This window comes from Necator americanus, chromosome IV (genome assembly GCF_031761385.1).
Source record: "Necator americanus strain Aroian chromosome IV, whole genome shotgun sequence".
NCBI classification, from domain to species: domain Eukaryota; kingdom Metazoa; phylum Nematoda; class Chromadorea; order Rhabditida; family Ancylostomatidae; genus Necator; species Necator americanus.
In genome coordinates this window covers 37475209-37493650 of record NC_087374.1, presented here as the reverse complement: position 1 = coordinate 37493650, position 18442 = coordinate 37475209, and the positions used below count along the sequence as shown (strand labels likewise).

Genomic DNA, 18442 nt, shown 5'->3' with positions numbered 1-18442 from the left:
ATACTAACTAGTCGCGGTTTTGGTGCAACTGGTAAGAGCCTTGACTGCGACTACACGGTCCATAGTTCGAAACCGCACGTCTCTAAGAGTCACCCAGGTTTTTCATTCCCCTTCAGGGTTGATAAATCGGTACCAGATTTGTCTGAGAGGATAAAATCATTGACCTAATAGATCGGTCTACCTCCTCTAATCATCTGAACCAAACATGCGTTCACAAACCTCAAACGATTCTGAGGGGAAGTCGAAAGAGTAAGGGATCCGATGCAGACTGATTATCGCTGGACACTTTGTTCTTTTATCCTTTACTTTGAGGAAGGAAGGAAATGAAGCTGGAACACGTAGTAATATGCATTAAGGAGTAAAAAAAATAATGAATAGTGACAAATAATAGATAATCTACCAAAAAACAGGAAGAAAATCCAAAGAGTACGAATGAACAAAAACCAGATAAGCCTCAAATTCAGATAATTGAGTGAATGCTAGAATTGTAATTGCAAAAAATAGTGCAGTGTTCAGAGTTGATTAGTTCTCAAGGGATACGCAAAAGCTTCAATTCAGAGGTTTATTAAATTTGAGTCCGCCATGAGAACCAAACGATTTATCAAATCAGTGTTTGAACGCATAAAACTACATAAAAGTCTTCCAGAAACATCAGCGCTTATTAAAATTCATAGCAGCGAGAATTCTAGATGTTTTTTTTTCATTCCATATAGATCCCAAGATATGCAAGAGAGGATAATCTTTATTTTCTCAGAGAGACCTCGACAAAATTATTCTATCAGACATGGAGGAAAATCCCAAGAAACCAGAAAAAAAGCATGAGGATTATTTTGGATTCCAATGTTTCCAGCGTAAAAAGCTAATGATTTCCTAGGAATCTCCTCCAATTCATTTTAAATGTAACGAGATTTACGTGGTATGAACTCATTGTACGATTCTACAGCACTGTTGCTAACTGGATCGTGACATGGCACGAATAAGCACTTCAAGATTAAACATGTGTAATTAGTGGAAAGAATCCGTATGAGTATTCCCGAACAAATCAATATAGATCCTACTGATTAAACGGTCTTGTTCCAACTACTTTAGTCGAGGATTCAAAATAACGTAAAGCCTAGTGATGTTGCGTGCATCTATTATAGTGATTGGGACCGAGGTGGGACGCTCGCTAGCTTCAATCTGAGTTTGAAGTAAGATCCTTGCGCGTCACTTTGACAGCAATCGCCTACGCAATTGCACAATGTTTCAGATTTTGACTGAACATATAATATTGGGGCAAAACGACACTAAACACGGTACAGTTGCATGAGCGGTTGCAGTGAGGTGGAGAAAGCGCCGAGGTTGAGGAAACGTTATTTAACTCGAGGTGGGATCATCGCGAACTACAGCGAGAAATGGTGTTAGCAAGGGTCCTCCCTTGATCCTAACCGCTACGCTCCACCGCACCGCTTTGAGCGCAAACGCTTACGCAATTGCAGCGCGCTTCATGATCCTACTATAAACGTCTCGATCTCATCCCTACCACAGTTGCCTAAGGAAATTTGAAAGCTGAAATTTGCGACACATAAAAGTCCGGAAGATTAAAACGCTTTGGATATACGATTTAAAAATTTAAATTTTTAGAGCTTAAAATTCAAATTTAAGCACCTGACAACTAAAATATGTGAATTATTTTATTTCTGAGTATATTATTTCCGTCAAAAGTTCACTCACCGCCCTATCGATGGATGGATGCTCAGCACGTTTTTATCTTCATGTCAGCCGAACTTCATCACAGCTAAAATTGTATGCTTAATGAACCGTCGTAGGACAATAAATATCGTTTATATGAGGATTGGTAATCAAACGCTAAAGAATATTAAGTGGTTTAAAGTAGAAAATTACAAAAAGGACACAATTATTAGATCTTTTCCAACAATTCAGAATTATTCATTATTCTTCGCCTTGTACACAGCCAGCTGCACAGCCGTCTAACTAGTCAGAATTTTTAAGAACTAGATCCTTCAAAAAGTGCTTCTAGAGTACTCCAGCCTTTCGCAAAATGGCGTTAATTTATGTTTACACTTAATAGAATAGAATTACAGCTGGAAAGGAGACATCTGGAAAATTGGAGTGGACGGTTAGTTGCACATACCTATGACTACAATCAACTACAATTGCAGTAGAATGCGATAAAAAAAACAATCACAAACGCAATAGAATTTGCAGTTCAATCAAATATTTAAATAACATAAACTTATCACTTCGAAAAGTTGACATTTTAAATGACAAATTTGCTAGCTTGAGAGATATCAAAATAAGCTATAGAAAAAGTTGCAGTGAACGTCCTGACGAATTATAAAGTACAAAAGTCGGCATTTGCATTTTTTTTTCGAAATTTTTGGTCTAAAATTAGTTAGTTCTGTTTCAGAAGTGTGTGCTCTGTATCCTTGAAGGCAGCATACAAAAAATCCGGCGTGGTGAGTGAATTCGCCGGAGAAACTAGAGATGAGATTGTAGATTGCGGGATTCTGGGGTGATTACGCTCATCTTTCCCCAATCGTCGTAAAAAAACGGGAAATTGCTTTATTTTCTAAGAGGTGCATAAGAACGGGTATCTATGTACACGATCCAGTCCCTTCAACGACTTATTTACTGGTTTCTCTTAAATAAGCTGATGAGGAGATCTCATTGATCCACGACCGCTCGCACGTGGATGCAGCTCGTGCGCGAGGCTGAAAAAAAACATCGCTCGAAACTACGGCGTTTTCACACCGTTTTTTTACAATGATTGGGAAGAGATGAGCGGAACCAACCCCGGATCCCCCAAGATACAACCTCTTCTCGGGCTTTTCCCGAGATGACCTTGGTGGATAACCGATATTCGTATCAATGGACGCGAGATCAAGTTCTATTAGTTGTTTTGTTGAGAACAGTTTTTTCAGAAGAGAAGCAGCAGATGGAAATATTTAAAGTTTCGTTGGGTAGATGCTTAACTATACTTTAAAGGGTTATATTTTAGTCAGTACGATTGTTTATCAGTAACTTTCAAAAAAAAAAGCAAAATAAATTTATTCTTCGTTTTTTTTTAAAGAGAAGTAGTCTATAAAAACATTTCAAAAAAGGAGTCAGCAGTATCAGTGAATCCTGTCAAAGTCAATCAAACCGATTTTCCTCAGATCTTCTTGGACATTTTATTCCATACAAATTGATCCAAATTTGTTCATTGCAAGAATTACTGAGTTACAGAAGTTTACGGTTTGTGTTCCAATTCTGCCCATTTTTTAACCTAAATCTAAATTGTTCGAAAGGAGTAGCATGATAAGTTGTAGCTACCAAAAATCCAGCCGATTCTGTCGTGAAAATGTTTTTTAGGATATTCGATGGAAATCGGGAGTGACATTCATGTGTTTTCATCAGCCCTTGTACACTGGACACTGAGGAATACTGAATCCATAGTTAAAATTTGAATTGTACACAGTAACAACTGTTCTGTAGCTAGACTTAGTTGTTTTTCTTGGACAGTTCACCCTCTAAGTGTAATTTGCTCAAAGGAACGCCCCTTTCCCAATTACTTATTCAGGCTTTTGTGTAGCTTTTCTCGCAGTAAATTCCGAGCACGGCGGTCACATAACGCGTCAAACCGATACAATGAAAGTTCAGGAAGAATCCACTAGAGTGGGAAGTAGTTTGACTTCTCCGATTTGATACAAAATCAGAAAAAATAGCTAAGAATAAACCATAATCATGTCTGAGACAGGGAGTCGTAGACTTGTTTCTCAATTCATAAAGGTTGGGAACTATGGCGAAAAATAAGTAAGCCACGGTAAGGGTGGTTTAAACGAAGAAAAATATATCTGCCAGCAGTACAGTCGGTGAGAGGATCAACTGTGGCTGCACGATTGATGTTTCAAAACCGTCCGAGTGCCAACCAATTCTTTCTTTGCCTCCAGGATCGATAAATTGGCAGCACTCCTTGTCCGGGAGGATAAAGACACCTGACACGTTGCTCGTTCACCCCTGCAAGTCATTATTGTAAAGGTGAACACGAGTCCATAAACCTCAAACGATTCGGAATTGTAGTCGAAAGTGTGGGGACATCCGAAGCGCGTCTCCACAGGGATTGATTAATGTCGTGCACTTCCTTTGCTCTGGAAGAGATTAAGAAGAGAAGAAGCAATTAATTACCGCTGAGTGAAGGTACAGTCATTTTTTTCAGGAAGAAACTTCCGTCACGAAATGTAAATGGGACGTTAGATTCGTTGCCCATCCATCAATCCGTCAGTCATCGATCCTTCAAAATTCGACAATTCCTTCAAAATCTCATCACCTCATCTGGCCATGTTACGGTCCTGCAGCCTTTATGGTAAAAATCTATATGTAAGCACCACTAACCGCTCTTCACCACTTACAGCAGTAAACGAAATCGAATTGAAAGGATTTTATGAGTTGGAGGAGGTGATCTGAAAATGAGAAATCCACTGGCAAGTTAGTTGGAGAGGACATTAACGCCAAATTAGGAAGGCATATAGACGGAAGATACAACATCGGAGGATCTGGATTAGAGGACTGGAACGAAAAAGGCGTTAATTTTCAGAGTTGTGTTGTCTATTACGCTGATCTTATGTGAATTCTCTTTTCATTAAGAAAGAAAATCGTGAGTAGGCATGGAAGTCGCCCAACGGCACTGCTCGTACAACTCTGGATCACGCACTAACCACGTCTTAGTAATTTCACCATCCCGTAGGGACTTCGACCACGTCTTCGAGCGGAAACGGAAGTCGAAATAAGACTGAGAAAAGTACTCATTATCCGATAGAAGAAAAAAGAGTGCGAAGATTGCATCGTCAAGGATTTCTTATCCCAATATGACTGAAACAATGAACATCCATGTCACGAATTGCTTCTGAACCGAGACACCTTCAGGACAAACTATAATCGACTTTGAGGATGAATTTAGATTGTATACCATAAACAACCGAAGAACTGTCTTGAAGACGAAATACAGTAAAGCTTGATGCAATTTCATCCCAAATTAAGCTATTTGTGGCGAGTACCAGATCAGAAAAGCTTTACACGGAAACTTTGTGAAGCATGAGCACAAAACATTCGGAGAGGGCATAGGTCCCCCGCTAGCCAGTCGTTATGGTGAAGTAGGTGCGTTTACAGGGGTGATCAATAGAGGCGACTACCAGATATGAACACATACGATTTCTGCTCCAGTTGTTCTTCTATTTTCCTCGAGCAAATGTCACTAATACTTTAATTTAATTTGTTACGATCGTACTCAAGAGTTCCACAGTAGCTTCTCTTCTCATGAGGGACATCATAGTTTCGAATGAACTTTGTTTAAAAAAAAAACTTTGATCATCGGCATCTCGGTCTTCCTATATTGCGCCTGATTTCGCGTAGCACCCAATCGATCACGGATCAGGTCCAACAAATGTCGTTGAGACATATCGCGTGCCCGACCCACCTAATCTTACTTTTCTCGGCATATGCGGAAAGTTCTCTGATCTTCCTTGTCCTTTGACGTAGGATTGAACGTCTAATTCACTTTCTCACTTGCACTAAGCCGGATACTCCTAATACTTTCTTTCAATTAAGCATTCTATGACGTTGACCGCACTTTTCTGTTCTTTGAGAAACACTCGGTTTCCTTTTCTTTTTTTTTATTCCCTGATAATCAATAAGACCAGAGAATAACAAAATTATCAATGTTTTAGTAGCTTCTTTGGAAGTAGTTAGATCACGAGTCTCGATCACACAACCCATCCGGAACAGAAGGGTGGTGGCACTCACCTTACCATCTTTCCATCTAGAAGTTCCAAATTCTAATTGAAAACTCCGGTCAAAAGATGGAAGAAAAATTGTTATACGGATTTCTTTTTGAAAAGGTAGGAATAGTGAACCTTTTAAATGCATTTTTTTTATCACTATTATTGGCAACATTAAGAGCCGTTTCAATCATCGTCCGACAAAAAATGGCTAATCTAGGTCATTCGGAAATTCAGCGGGCTTCTAGACTGAGTGTTGAACAAATTTTTCTGTGAAAATTTATTGTACAGCCCATCACAACATAACATCACAACCCAAAGGAATGAGAATACAAGGAAATGTTTGTGAGAAAAAAAAAGGAGTACCTAAACAACAAGAAAGATTAAGAAGTCATTGTGTCTAAGATTGCCAAGAGGATGTTTAACCATTACCGGACAAGGCATCTCCGTTCTGGAGGTATTAAAGAGCATACATGCATAAAGCAGTGCCCTTGCCGCTGGAGTGAGCTGTTAATAAACTAGCGTTGTACAAACAAAGTCAGTCTCACGAAAGATCGCGATTTAAAGAATCGGATATGGATATCACATAAACAATTATCACTATTTTAATGGCATCTGCCGTAGATAATAATATTCGAAAGCCTCCTTGTTTGATGAGAAGTTTGATTGTAATATAATGATCTTATTTAGTGCATGGGTGAGCAAAGAATGAAAAAAATTAACTGCAATGCGAAACCTGCCGTAGCTGACTCAGTTATGAGGATGCTCACAAATAATTATTAATCTCGACTGCATTCTCCTATGTTATTTGACCTACAACCCGAGTAAGTCATCGAAGTTCATGTTAGATGGGGTTGAAGCCGGCTGCGCCTTTGTGGAAGTTGGAGGTACCGACTGCTTTCCGCCCATATAGTTCATGTTCAGAACCTAAAAATTCAGTCGAGAAATTAAAAAAAAAATGAAAAGAAATAAAAACAAGACCTCTCTCTCAGTCATACACGCATGAATAATTACTTCCATCTAATCTATACGACAAAAAGAACGTGGACTAACGACATAGCATTATCATAAGTATCACTAAGGCATCAGGAAAACATCTTAAATTTTTGTAGGAGAGAAAATGCACATGAAGAAAATCCTAAATGTTTTGTGGACGTGTAAATCCCATGAATATCTTTTGAAGAAAAATACCCAGTGAACGCAATGCAGTGAACATGGACAAATAAACAAATAAATGAAGGGAAGAGGTACTTGCACTAGTTACTGCATTTTTCTTCGAAGCTATGTAAGAGCAAAATAAGCGAAAATAAAAGTGAGTTCTTTGTTTTCTACCTTTGTTTTATCCTTACTAACTTGGCAACCTTTCAAAATATGATCAGCTGAGTTGAAAGTGGCTTAAGTACAAGTATTGATATTCAATATTTTTAGTGAAGAATTTCAGGAATATCTCGTATTATATTCTAAGTAAAAACAATGTCAACAGCCCCAATACCGTGATTTATTGGGAATTCTAGCAGCACTTCTGCATTGGGACCATGGGAATGAAATTACTAATTGGTTAATGCACTGTAAAGCATTTTCTGGCTCAGAACACCCCACCTAGGGGCACAAACCTTGAGCCAACGTAGTTCGCTCCACAGAACAAACATTTACTTTCTAGCATAGTACCAAATATAGTGACAAAAAGAAGAAAGCATGTTGCTTGTTGAGCCATCTCCGAAGTCAATAGAAAACGAAAAGAATAACCAACCTTCCCAATAGAAAGATCCGCAAACGCATTGTTAGCTCGCGTTGAGTAGGCAGATGGTGTGCTTGGTGAGTGTTGCTGCATCGTTGATGGAGGACTCTTCGGAGCGGGAGCCATCATTCCAAACTGTGTGCCTTGCAACATCATCGGTCCTCCTCCTCCTTGTTGTTCGAAAGGATTCGGGAAACCATATGGGTGTTGTGGGACCATTCCACCGAACGGTGCAGTCATAGGTGGTAAAGCCGTACTAGGAGCACCCATCGGTGTCCCACTCATTGTTGCTGTTCCTACAGAAGGAGCACCGAAGACCGCTCCTGGCATTTGCTGTTGAGCCTGAGGTGGAACAGCTTGGAGCCCAAATGCTGCAAAACCTCCAACAGGCATGATAGGGTGCAATGGACCCTGTAAAACGAACTGAATACATCTAACTTAGAATTGATTATTGAAATAGATGTTATTTGTTCAACAAGGTGGTCTGTTTCCGTACATCCATATCTTATTATCCTATCCATTCATAATTCATATTCGTTGATGAGAAAACGTCGCATTCCTTCAGTTATCATCTTATCCTAAGCATTTATCAGTTATCCTAGTCAATAACCTAGTAACCTATCAAATTTTTCATGAAAAGATTTTAAAAAAGCTCTTTCATGGATTTAAACCATGATGCAAAAAGAGCTAAACTAGAAGAAATTCTTCGAACGGAAAATCAGATGTTGTCAACGGAAATAACATATGTACTCCACGATATACTTTCGAAGTGCTCCATTATCGGAGACAAAATGAAAACCGTTGACCGAAATGGACGTGTACAAATGACAATCCTTGGAAAACCAACAACAATGAGAAAAATTGAGTTTATGTTGAAAAGTGACTTTAAATTTCTATCACCAGCAATATTCGTCTATATGTTTATTCGTTTATTTCATTTTTTTAACCAGTATTTATGTTGCTAACGTCATGAAAGTCATCTCATTCTTTTTTATTAATTGTAAACGTATTTTTTTTGTCCTCCACAGAGAGTTCGAGGGCTTACGAAAACAGGAAACTACTTGAAATCAGAATGGAAGAATTGGCTGCTAGTTTTCAGTGGCTTCAGTTTCGCTGATCTTGCATAGCTGCAAGAACATCCGAGTGCAATATTTTATGAAAGAGATTCTTGTTGAGAACTGCACGGCCTTCCAGTAACGCAAACATGAATAAAACATTTCCTACCTTTGACTGGTCTCCAAAAAGGGAAAGAATGTCCGCGTTAGACTTCTTTTCACCGTTCACAGCGCCGCCTGTAGACAACGACATAAGATCACCCGCAGCTTGCGAGGTCGCCACAGTTTGTGAGTCCTGCTGCTTAACAGATCCCGTAGGTGATGCTTGTTCCGATGCAGCAGTTGCCACAGCTGTGTCTATGGCAGGAGCGGAGGCAAACGATCCAAACATGTCGTCGAGATCTGACGACTTTGTTGCAGATGCGTTCTATAACAAGGATAAAAATTAGGGCATTTGAAAGATACATTGTCTCTATAACAAATGAGAGTGATGAGACCAACATTAAAAAAAATGACACGGTAGGTATGTGTGTCAACTACTATCAATACCTGTTCGCTCGTGAGAGAAAGAGATGCCAAGTCTCCAGTAAGCGAATGATCCCCATTAGCCTGATTCGATGGACTAGCTGGTGATGAGAAATCCAAGAGATCACTAACGACAGCGGATTGTTGTTTAGGTGTAGGAGAGGCTGCTGCTAAAGCAGGTACCCGTATACTAGTCGGCTGAAAAATGACAACTTATAGTCACAAAATGAGGGAATCGTTTAAAAAAAAGTCTCAAGGATTTGATGGTATATATAAAAAAGAAAACTATCACAATACACAGGAATGATGATATGTAAAAAAAAGCATTTCACCAGAGGCAGAGTTCCTGACACTTATTATTGAGCTGTACGCCTTCTCACTCTTGTTTTATCTCAATTGCTCAGCACCCAAATATATTTAAGATGAAGCCAAAGAACATCGATGTCGTTTAAGCGAGAAAAAAATCAATGAAAGGGACGAGTTACGCCAAAATCAATGTGGTATAGTGCGCAGCGTTTCGTAGGCGGAAAAATATCACTGGCTTCCGAAACATAAATTTGGGATGTAAGGATGTTCAAGGAGTTTTTGAAGGTTAGTGAAGGAATTTCATGTTCCAAAGCCCTCTTTATATCCTGAAGTGATGTGAAATCAAACCTTAAAAGACATGTTTACTTGGTAAAGAAAAAGTCAAAAAGACATGTTTACTTGGTAAAGAAAAAGTCACAATAACATCAAAGCGGACGTACAAAATACTGGACAATTTCAGCATTCATACAGCCATGTCAGCAATAGCACGATATGCTTATCAGTTCTACTCCACCCCAGTAACTAGTAAACAACACAGAAATTGGAATAAAAATAGAAGAATTATTACCGATGTAAGTGAAGTTGCAGCAGTAGTACTTCTGTGTTTCGTGACTGATTGACCCGCTTTAGGTAAATCGTTAACATCTACACGAGGATAAACGAAATTTGGCATCATATATCTGAACAATTAAATTGAGAAAGCACGAACAATATGTCCCTGTTATTGTTCATAAAATCTGTTTTATTCACCTTTTCTGTTCGTACTTAGCACGAATGAATTGCTCCATCTGATGGTCGGCCATTGATCGGCGGAAATGATCCGGAAGGGAATGCTCGTAAGCCTATAAATAAGAAAGACGGGAAGTTTCCTCCAAATTATTCTGGAGCAGATAATGAATATATTACCTTACGCGCTTTTTCGTTACCCATAACCCGCATAGACTGCACCTGTTCCGCTGTCCATGAATCTAGATTGACGGAACGTACCTGAAGCAAGAAATTTGGAATTTCAGGAAGACTGTATCATATAGAACAGAATTTTGGTTACAATAGTAATGCAATTAGTTAATTGTATAGCAGCAGGATTACTTCCAGACTTTTTAGGAAAACACAGAATGATCTCTTTACCTTAGAAATATGAACGCCTAGGTTCCGATGAATTCCTGCACAACGAATACAAATGAAAACCCCAAGATTCCAGGCAGCCCATCTAAATGAAAAATTTAAAATCGAATGTCCGTAAGTACAACAGTTATCTAAACAACCTGGGTGTCTTGGCTTGACAATCGGCACAATATTTATTTTCATCTTCTTTCAGCATATCCAGGAGAATATTCTGAAGTCGTTCCTGCTCTGCCTTCTTCTCATCCTGTTTTCCACGACGCATTGTCGTATCCTGTGAAAACTACAGTTTCGCAATGAATCTGCTACGCAAATGTACGAAAAGCGTGAAATAGAAACAGTTTAGAAGTTACAATTTCTAGAATATTGTTCGCAAACATCGCCAAGAACTTCGGCTTTGAGAAAAACTTGCAGATGAAACTGAATGAAGTTGCAAAAGAAAAAAACGCGACAAGATCAGCTGAGGCACTGGTCTGAGATCGGAGATGCTTGATGGATCTTGATTAACTAGATTTAGCATGTGTAGATGAGCTAGATGAGGAAACGTGAGCGCAATATAATCTTAGAAAGAAACAAGGTGTAACGAGTGGATGATGAGTTTTCTGTGTTCTAAGGGGTAGCCAGAAAGATTCCATGTTGGACTGAATATTAGGATCAAACTGGAAGTACTAGTACACGTCGGATGGAAAAAACAGAGAACCCAAGAAGATGAAAGTACATGGAAATAACCTAATAAATCCGAAAAATTATCAATAGATCACAATATCTGTGAAAATGTTAACATATACTATAACCAACATAACGAGAGAAAAGCTGCCATCAATCTGGAACTCGGCAAGCTGGAATGATGGCGTCACACGTCTGTTTATTGTGCGGTACGTAGAACTTATGATGTCGTGCGTTTGATTTCACGACATGCTCTTCGAATTCGCGTTGCTTGCGTGAAGATGGGTTGTTTGGGTCGAATTCTTTGTGTACCCTTCCCACATAAGTATTGTTTACTATATTGTTGTTGTCTTTCACATCTTTTTGGAGAGAGAAGAGCTTTGCGAGGTGCTAAGTCTGTAACACTGAGTCAATTGCGTCAAATATCCATGTTTCTTTCTAAAAAGCAGTCTTGAACTTAAAGTCTGTGCTTCTTCTCAGTTTACGCGAAGGTATTCCTCCCGTTGAAAAAATACACTTGTCAGGCATTTGTTCTCTGAAGCAGCTTCTTTATAAATGAGATTTTTTGAAGTGTTATCAAAGGTAGTACATGAACTAATGTTGTTTCACATAAACCCATCTAGTTATATTAACATTTGCTTTAGAAACTACACCGATTTACTTACATTTTTAATGAAGAAGGTCAAGCGCATGTGATTCCCATAAACCGCTTAATTAGACGTCTCTTATTTAATGATTTGGAGCTTTTGCATATCACGAACATTCTGGGGGCTTTATGCTTTCTTGTGTTTGTCTTTTATCAGTTATCTCAGGAAAGTTTGAAAACGTTAGACGTAGTATGACAAATGTTTTCTTTGGAAGAAACCATGGTTTAATTTCTTTTCTGTTGAAAAGTTAAATCTTTGCAGCTGTGCGCGATCTCATAAAGAAGGCGGTAGTTGTGAGTAGAAATAAAGTTGCCCAAAATTGTTTGTAAGATAAATGCCAATGAATAATTACGAGCACTTTGACAAACGTAGAAAAGTGAAAGCAAATCAAGTGCAACACCCTGTATTATTTATGAACTCTTGAACTGCACTTCAGCGCTGTTTTGCCCGATTTCTCTCCGCACCGCATACGATCCAGATTCATGTCAACAAAGACAAAAGTGTCCAAAAATTTTACCAAAACCAAACTAACGGTTCAAGTTCTGTAACTTCATCGTTTACATGATTTTCTAAAGGAAGTGAACATCACTTGTGATAATGATCAATATGTTCAGGATTTATCCGTTTCAAAGAAATATGCCTACAGCGATATTACGTCATCTGCTAGAAAGCTAAGCAGGGGATAATTCGGAGGTGATTAGAGGTGATTGGGTTTGACGAACAGTGTAGGCAAAGTCGGCTGACGATGAGAAATGGAGATGATCTTTTCATTTTATTCACTCGTTCCTCATTACTGTCCTGATTAGAATTGCTACCGTTTTTACACAGAAATTTTTAGAGTGGGCTTTTTTCCTCCCAAGTCCTTTTCTTCTTCTACTGAACGGCTTCGGGAGTGAACTTTCAGGTAGTTAATGAAATCAGAAATCTTCGGCTTCGATATTCATTAAACTCGTAGAGATGTTTCCGTTGGTGTTTTTCTTTTGTCTGTTTGATGAAATAGATAAGTATTCAGTGTTCAGAAATGCAAAAGAATTGTTTGCTTGTTTTCCCCTCATTTTGAGTCCTTAGGCGTTTTCAGTTGATGATGTAGTTCTTAACAGTTTTCCTAACTCACATGGGTTTTTTTTTGCAGTCATCTAGAACATTGTTGATTATACTGGTTTATGTTTGAAGTGCAGTTGTGCGCAAGTAGCTTTTGAGATTTCTCTAGTTGATCATGCATACCATGTTAGTAAACTTTGGATTGCTTCAAAGCTCAAAATGAATCCGTCCTCAAGGCTGGTTGTTGAAATAGGAAGGCTAGCAGCAATCTTCTTACGAAAAAAAAAGAGGAAATTTTATGTGGGGAACAAAAATTACTAAATCACAAGCTAATACACGAAGCAGTTAATACTAAGTAGTGAAAAGATTGGTTTAAAAAAAAAAATCAAGTTATGTTTGTGAATATTTCATCACTGAACTGGCTTCATATCAACAACGGCTATTTCATATCAGGAACCGAACCGGCAGCTTACGAACTCTAAAACAGCTGCTGATATCTGATATAATATAGATAGAAGAAATGAGCAGATGACAAAGTACTAATAGGTACTAGTATTCTCTAACGGGTGGTAGTCTACGCTTTGTGATCCACTTCGCTGCTATTACTTAAATCATTTATTGTTGGGCCTGTGTTAGTTTTCTATGTCATAACTGTAGAAGGGTTGATCGCTTTGTCATATTGTGAGTTGTGTTTATAGTAGGATCAAAACAAAATGAAGCACGGTCAGCTACACAAGCGGTTGCGCTCGAAGCGGCGCGGTTGAGATTGCGGTTGGAATCGAGGTGTGAAGTAAAGCAAGGGTCTCCACAAATTCCAACCGCTACGCCCTGCCGCACCGCTTCGACCGTAGCCGCTTACGCAACTGCACCGTGCTTCATGTTGTTTTGACCCTGCAATACTTGTACTCCATTTTTCTTGCTGGATGTACCCAAAGAGAAACAAGTTTCTACTATTTTAAATAAGAATAGAGAAATAGGCAAGAATGGCTGTGCCAACTTTTTTTTTTACACGTCACTCCGTTCTCTCTGTGTTTCTTCTCTCCTGTTTCCAATTTTTCCAATTCCTATCTTGAGTTTTGCTTATATTTTACTTCAAAGTCATACAACGTATCGTTAGAATCTCACATCTCTTAATAACTATCAATCCAAGCTTCAGCATCACATTCTGGACGTTCATGCTTAACGGGGAAGAAGTCGCTGTCGGCAACAGTTATCTCGTGAGAGGAAGAAGGGGCCGTTGGCGTAGTGCCACGGTGCTTGACAAACGCGAGCAAAAGAACGGAGGCATTGAATGCTATGTGCACTTCGATGGCGATGACAGAAGACTGGATCAATGGGTGGAGCTAGCAAAAGTGAAGGTACGATTTACTTTAGCAGCTCTAGCAGCTGTGGAAAGTTTTAAAAACAATAGTCTTATTTTGTTTTCGCGTATTCTGCCACTTTCTGAAGAGGGCGATAACAAAATGGGGTGTTCGCCCTGTAGTATTGATACCAGTCATAGCTAGATTCTGTAATTCCGGTGGCAGAAGATGGCATCATAAAGTAATGCTGTGTTCGAAAATGTATTGATTGTGTTTATGGGTGGTTTGCTATTTCACTATCGGTTTGTATTAAATTAGAAAATTGTGAAAAGTTCTGAAGAAGTCGCGAGAGAATGTAAGAGCTATGTAAGAATTTTCTTTGTACATTCTTTTGAAAAGGTCGATGAAATGATACGCTTTCACGTTTTCTTCTGGACAGTGCCGTGCAATCGAGATTTGAAGTCTGAGTTCAGTTTAGTTAGAATTTAAATACTTTGTTAAAGGTACGTTGAACGTTCGTTACGTTGTTTAAATACGCTTCGGTTCTGTTCAACCGGAACTTAGGTAAAGGAGAGGAAAGAGATGTTTATTGAGCAGAAAGAACATACATTGCACAATCACACCGTGTACATCCGTTTTAGCTCATTCTTTACCGACTCTATGCGTGTTGTAAGATCCAAACGTGAAAGTAAAAGGTAGAGTAGCTGTTCTGTAAGACTGTTTACGTCTGCATCCAGACAGCAGTGTGCTAATCACGCTGCATTTTATATATTATTACATTTTATATTACATTTGGAATACACATTATCTACATTTGGAATACATCTTTTCAGCCTCGTTCGCAGAGATTCAAACACATGCTGCCAATTTGTGAAAGTAGAGAAAAAAGGGTTCGCAAAACTAAGGAAAGCTCGCCTAACAGTCTTGTGATTGATTACTCGGATGTCCTCGAAGAAGAACATAAAGAGGTTTTATTCATTTTGTTTTTTCTTCTGCTGCATAGAGATTTACTGAGATTTGCTCGTTTCAGGTGACAAAAGTGAAATATATTGAAGTGGTTCGATTTGGAGAATTTGAAATTGACACTTGGTAAGAAGTTGTCATATGCGTTCAAAACCATCAGTATGCTACTTAACCTACTTTAGGTACGTCTCTCCATATCCTGATGAATATGGAAAGGAAAAATACTTGCACATATGTGAATGCTGCTTCCTATATATGAAACAAGAAAGGGCATTCAAAATGCATCTGGTGAGGCGTTGAAACACGGCTCATTTTAGTAGTTATATGGTTGATTTATTCCAGATTTAATGTTTTCTAAATTAGCCAAATTGTTGTGAAATTCATTTTCATCGTTAGGCATTCAACATCGTATTCCAGAGTTCCTGTAACATGCGCCATCCTCCAGGAAAGGAGCTATATCATGACAATAATGAAAATATTGCTGTTTATGAAATTGACGGTGAGAAGGAAAAGGTACGTGGTGCAAAAGGTGTTGTCATTTATCGCCAGAAAAAGACGAGGTAACTTTTCTTGAGTCCAAGCGTGGAGTAAGAATATATATGTGGATAGCGTAATAATTTGTTAGATCTGGCTTCCTCCAGAACCATGGATCTGCTCTATTAACATCATTTTTACTCAAACTTTACCCAGTCGATTATTTATGGTACTGACTCTAAATGTGGCATTAATTCATATCAATTGTAACTTCATTTGTTGGAGTGCTTCTCAACAAATTTTCCCACTATCACAACGTTTATTTTTTTTTTGCATAATTAGTTTTTTTGGAGTTATCCTGAGCTTGTGTAAATTATCTTAAATGTTTCTCCTTGTGTTTGGGACTAATAACTAAGCGTTGGAACAAATTTCATTCTAGAATGTCAGTTTCGTACCATGTTTTATCCGAGCACAAGATTTCATAGAAATCGGTCCTCAGAGGAGAAAAAAAAACTTGAAATGACAGTTTTCGTGAATGTAATCTTATGCTTCTGTACCTAATAACTGAGGTTCGACATGGATGTTATGTTTGTGATCGACACCTCAGTAGCACATAGCATATTGAGATTATAAGGCATATAATGAATGCAACTGTACAAAAATTGTGTTACGATATGCATAAATCTACTATTTATTTTCAACACCAAGTAGCCCCTTTTGTTATGTTTCGTGCCATTTTCGCTTTCGCAGTTTTGGAGCGATAAATGTGGAAATATTTCCAAATGTTAAGTGCCACAATACGTTGTACAGTTCACATAGACTTCAAAGTTTTTGTGGGCTTTTTGTATTTATATGTTTATAGTGTTGGGAGTAATACAGAATACAACGTATTTTAGATTTGGGAATTTATTTGTAGACGTTTTCGCTGCTTTATTATGCGGTATATGTGTTACTTTTTTGATCAGTTCTCTACCAATAGGTTTTTGTTCATTTGTTGTGTATTTTACTCGAGCATAATATGTAGATATTTCCTCGATTGCTCGCTCACTTAATCTTTGCCTATTTTTGCTTTCTTTCGCGTTTTAAATTTATGTTCATAGTTCTGCAGAAACAATAGTGAAATAGCACGGCTAAAAAACCATCAGCAATGTTGTGGTTTGAAATTCGATTTGAGAACATCTTGTTCTGTAGCCATGTACCGAGCGCAGAAGTCGTTCTACAGTTCCCTTAAAATTACACTTTGACACTGCACTGACTCTTTAATTTTGAAATATTTCCCCTAATCAATGTGCTAGAAATTGCCCTAATGACTTTTTTTTCTCATTTTTTCCTAGCAGCTCGCCTTGGTATACTCATTTCTGAGTGTGACTTCTAAAAATACATCCACGCCTATACCGTTATTTTTACAGCTGTACTGTCAATGTTTGTGCTTGTTCTCGAAGTTATTTATGGATCACAAAACCATATACTTCGGGGTGTCGAACTTCTTGTTCTACGTTCTTTGCGAGGTAAATGAATCTGGTGAGTTATGGTTATCTATTGTTTTTCCCTGTGTTTCTCATTTACTGAATCAAGTTTTCTGATTTTTTAGGTGATGCCCGCCCTGTTGGATATTTTTCTAAAGAGCGGACGTGTGCTGATGGTCTCAATTTAAGCTGCATTCTGGTGTTTCCACCTTTTCAAAGGCATGGTTATGGATGTTTTTTGATCCAACTCAGTGAGTAAACTCAAATATGATTTCAAGCAATACGGAACATCTTTTCTACGAAATCATGGATTATGACTGGTAACCTCTAGGTTATGAATTGTCACGACGTGAAAACATCCAAGGCACACCAGAAAAACCATTATCTGATCTTGGGCTTGCTAGCTATAGACATTACTGGGCATATAGGATTGTTGATCACCTTTCTGGTTTAATGGACACCTCGTGGATTCGCGTCTCCGAACTGGCAGCGATACTTGGTTAGTTGGATGCTTTTCAAACCCTCCAACCCTTTTCATATCTTTGAAAAACTATGCTGTTATATTTCTTAATATACCAAATGCGTCCTAATAAGCAAATATCATCTTTAAAACTGCTAGCCTAATTACTAAGCTCCTCTGCCGATGTTTTTCTTCCAAATGCTAGAGGAATTTTTGGATTTTGATATGCTTTGAGAGCTTTACGTAGCTATTTGCTTTAAAAACTAAGAAAGTTCAGGAGTGGGGAGTAGCAGCTTCTTGCATTGTGTTATTTTCCTTATCATTTGAAATGATATTTTTATTATGAGTTGTCATAGCGAGTACAGTTATATAATCCCATCCTGGATTTTTTTAAACGACTAGCTCTATCTAGCTGCAGATTTTATTCTTAGAATAAAATCTGCAGCTAGATAGAGATAGACATAATTAACCTGAGTGTTTTTAATGTTCTTTTGCAGACGAAACGCGATGAATTTGTAAATTCTTACCGTCTTAATTTTATAGTCGCTGCTTGATTCCCAGCTCCCCAATCAATTTCTCTTTGGTTGTTGAATCCAGAAACTTTTCCACCGTCAGATCCACTCCGTAGTCTTATAATATTTGTAGGCATGCAAGTTGATGATGTTATGGACACCTTGGAATGGCTACAACTCTATGAACCTTCATTGATAGCGCAGACACCCGAGAATCTGGAACCATGGATCTTTGTCTATATCAAGAAACTAGAACTGTTGAGTAAAACAGTTGCAAGGCCTCCACGTTTGGCGTTAAACGCACGAATGCTCCACTGGCGTCCTAAGAAGGATTAATATTTACCGGTTATATGTTAACACGAAGTGTACAGCTATGGGTCAATCTCTTGCTTTCGGTTTTGTCATACTCA

General features: G+C 38.4%; 2 protein-coding genes across 3 annotated transcripts; one reads left to right on the top strand and one right to left on the bottom strand.

Annotated features, from left to right (window-relative positions):
• Window positions 1–112: 112 nt before the first annotated feature.
• Window positions 113–11860, bottom strand: RB195_003909 (uncharacterized protein; the record flags this gene model as incomplete). Of its 2 annotated transcripts, XM_064201777.1 has the most annotated exons (16): window positions 113–142; window positions 220–329; window positions 1714–1717; window positions 1768–1777; window positions 3912–3977; window positions 4041–4130; window positions 6577–6683; window positions 7507–7905; window positions 8719–8976; window positions 9099–9272; window positions 9949–10060; window positions 10131–10222; window positions 10287–10367; window positions 10509–10590; window positions 10646–10776; window positions 11834–11860. In XM_064201777.1, 16 exons carry the CDS (start codon window positions 11858–11860, stop codon window positions 113–115), a joined length of 1773 nt encoding a protein of 590 aa, XP_064057658.1. The 2 variants fall into 2 exon arrangements, with proteins under 2 accessions (XP_064057658.1, XP_013305410.2); XM_013449956.2 differs by lacking the exons at window positions 113–142; window positions 220–329; window positions 1714–1717; ... (1 more) ...; window positions 3912–3977; window positions 4041–4130 and having other exon boundaries at window positions 6570–6683.
• A 2171-nt stretch (window positions 11861–14031) lies between these two features.
• RB195_003908 (uncharacterized protein) lies at window positions 14032–18368 on the top strand (the record flags this gene model as incomplete). The annotated part of the gene is made up of 9 exons (XM_064201776.1): window positions 14032–14214; window positions 14991–15125; window positions 15188–15246; window positions 15303–15408; window positions 15538–15633; window positions 17004–17115; window positions 17186–17311; window positions 17392–17559; window positions 18166–18368. 9 exons carry the CDS (start codon window positions 14032–14034, stop codon window positions 18366–18368), a joined length of 1188 nt encoding a protein of 395 aa, XP_064057657.1.
• Between the last annotated feature and the right edge of the window lie 74 nt (window positions 18369–18442).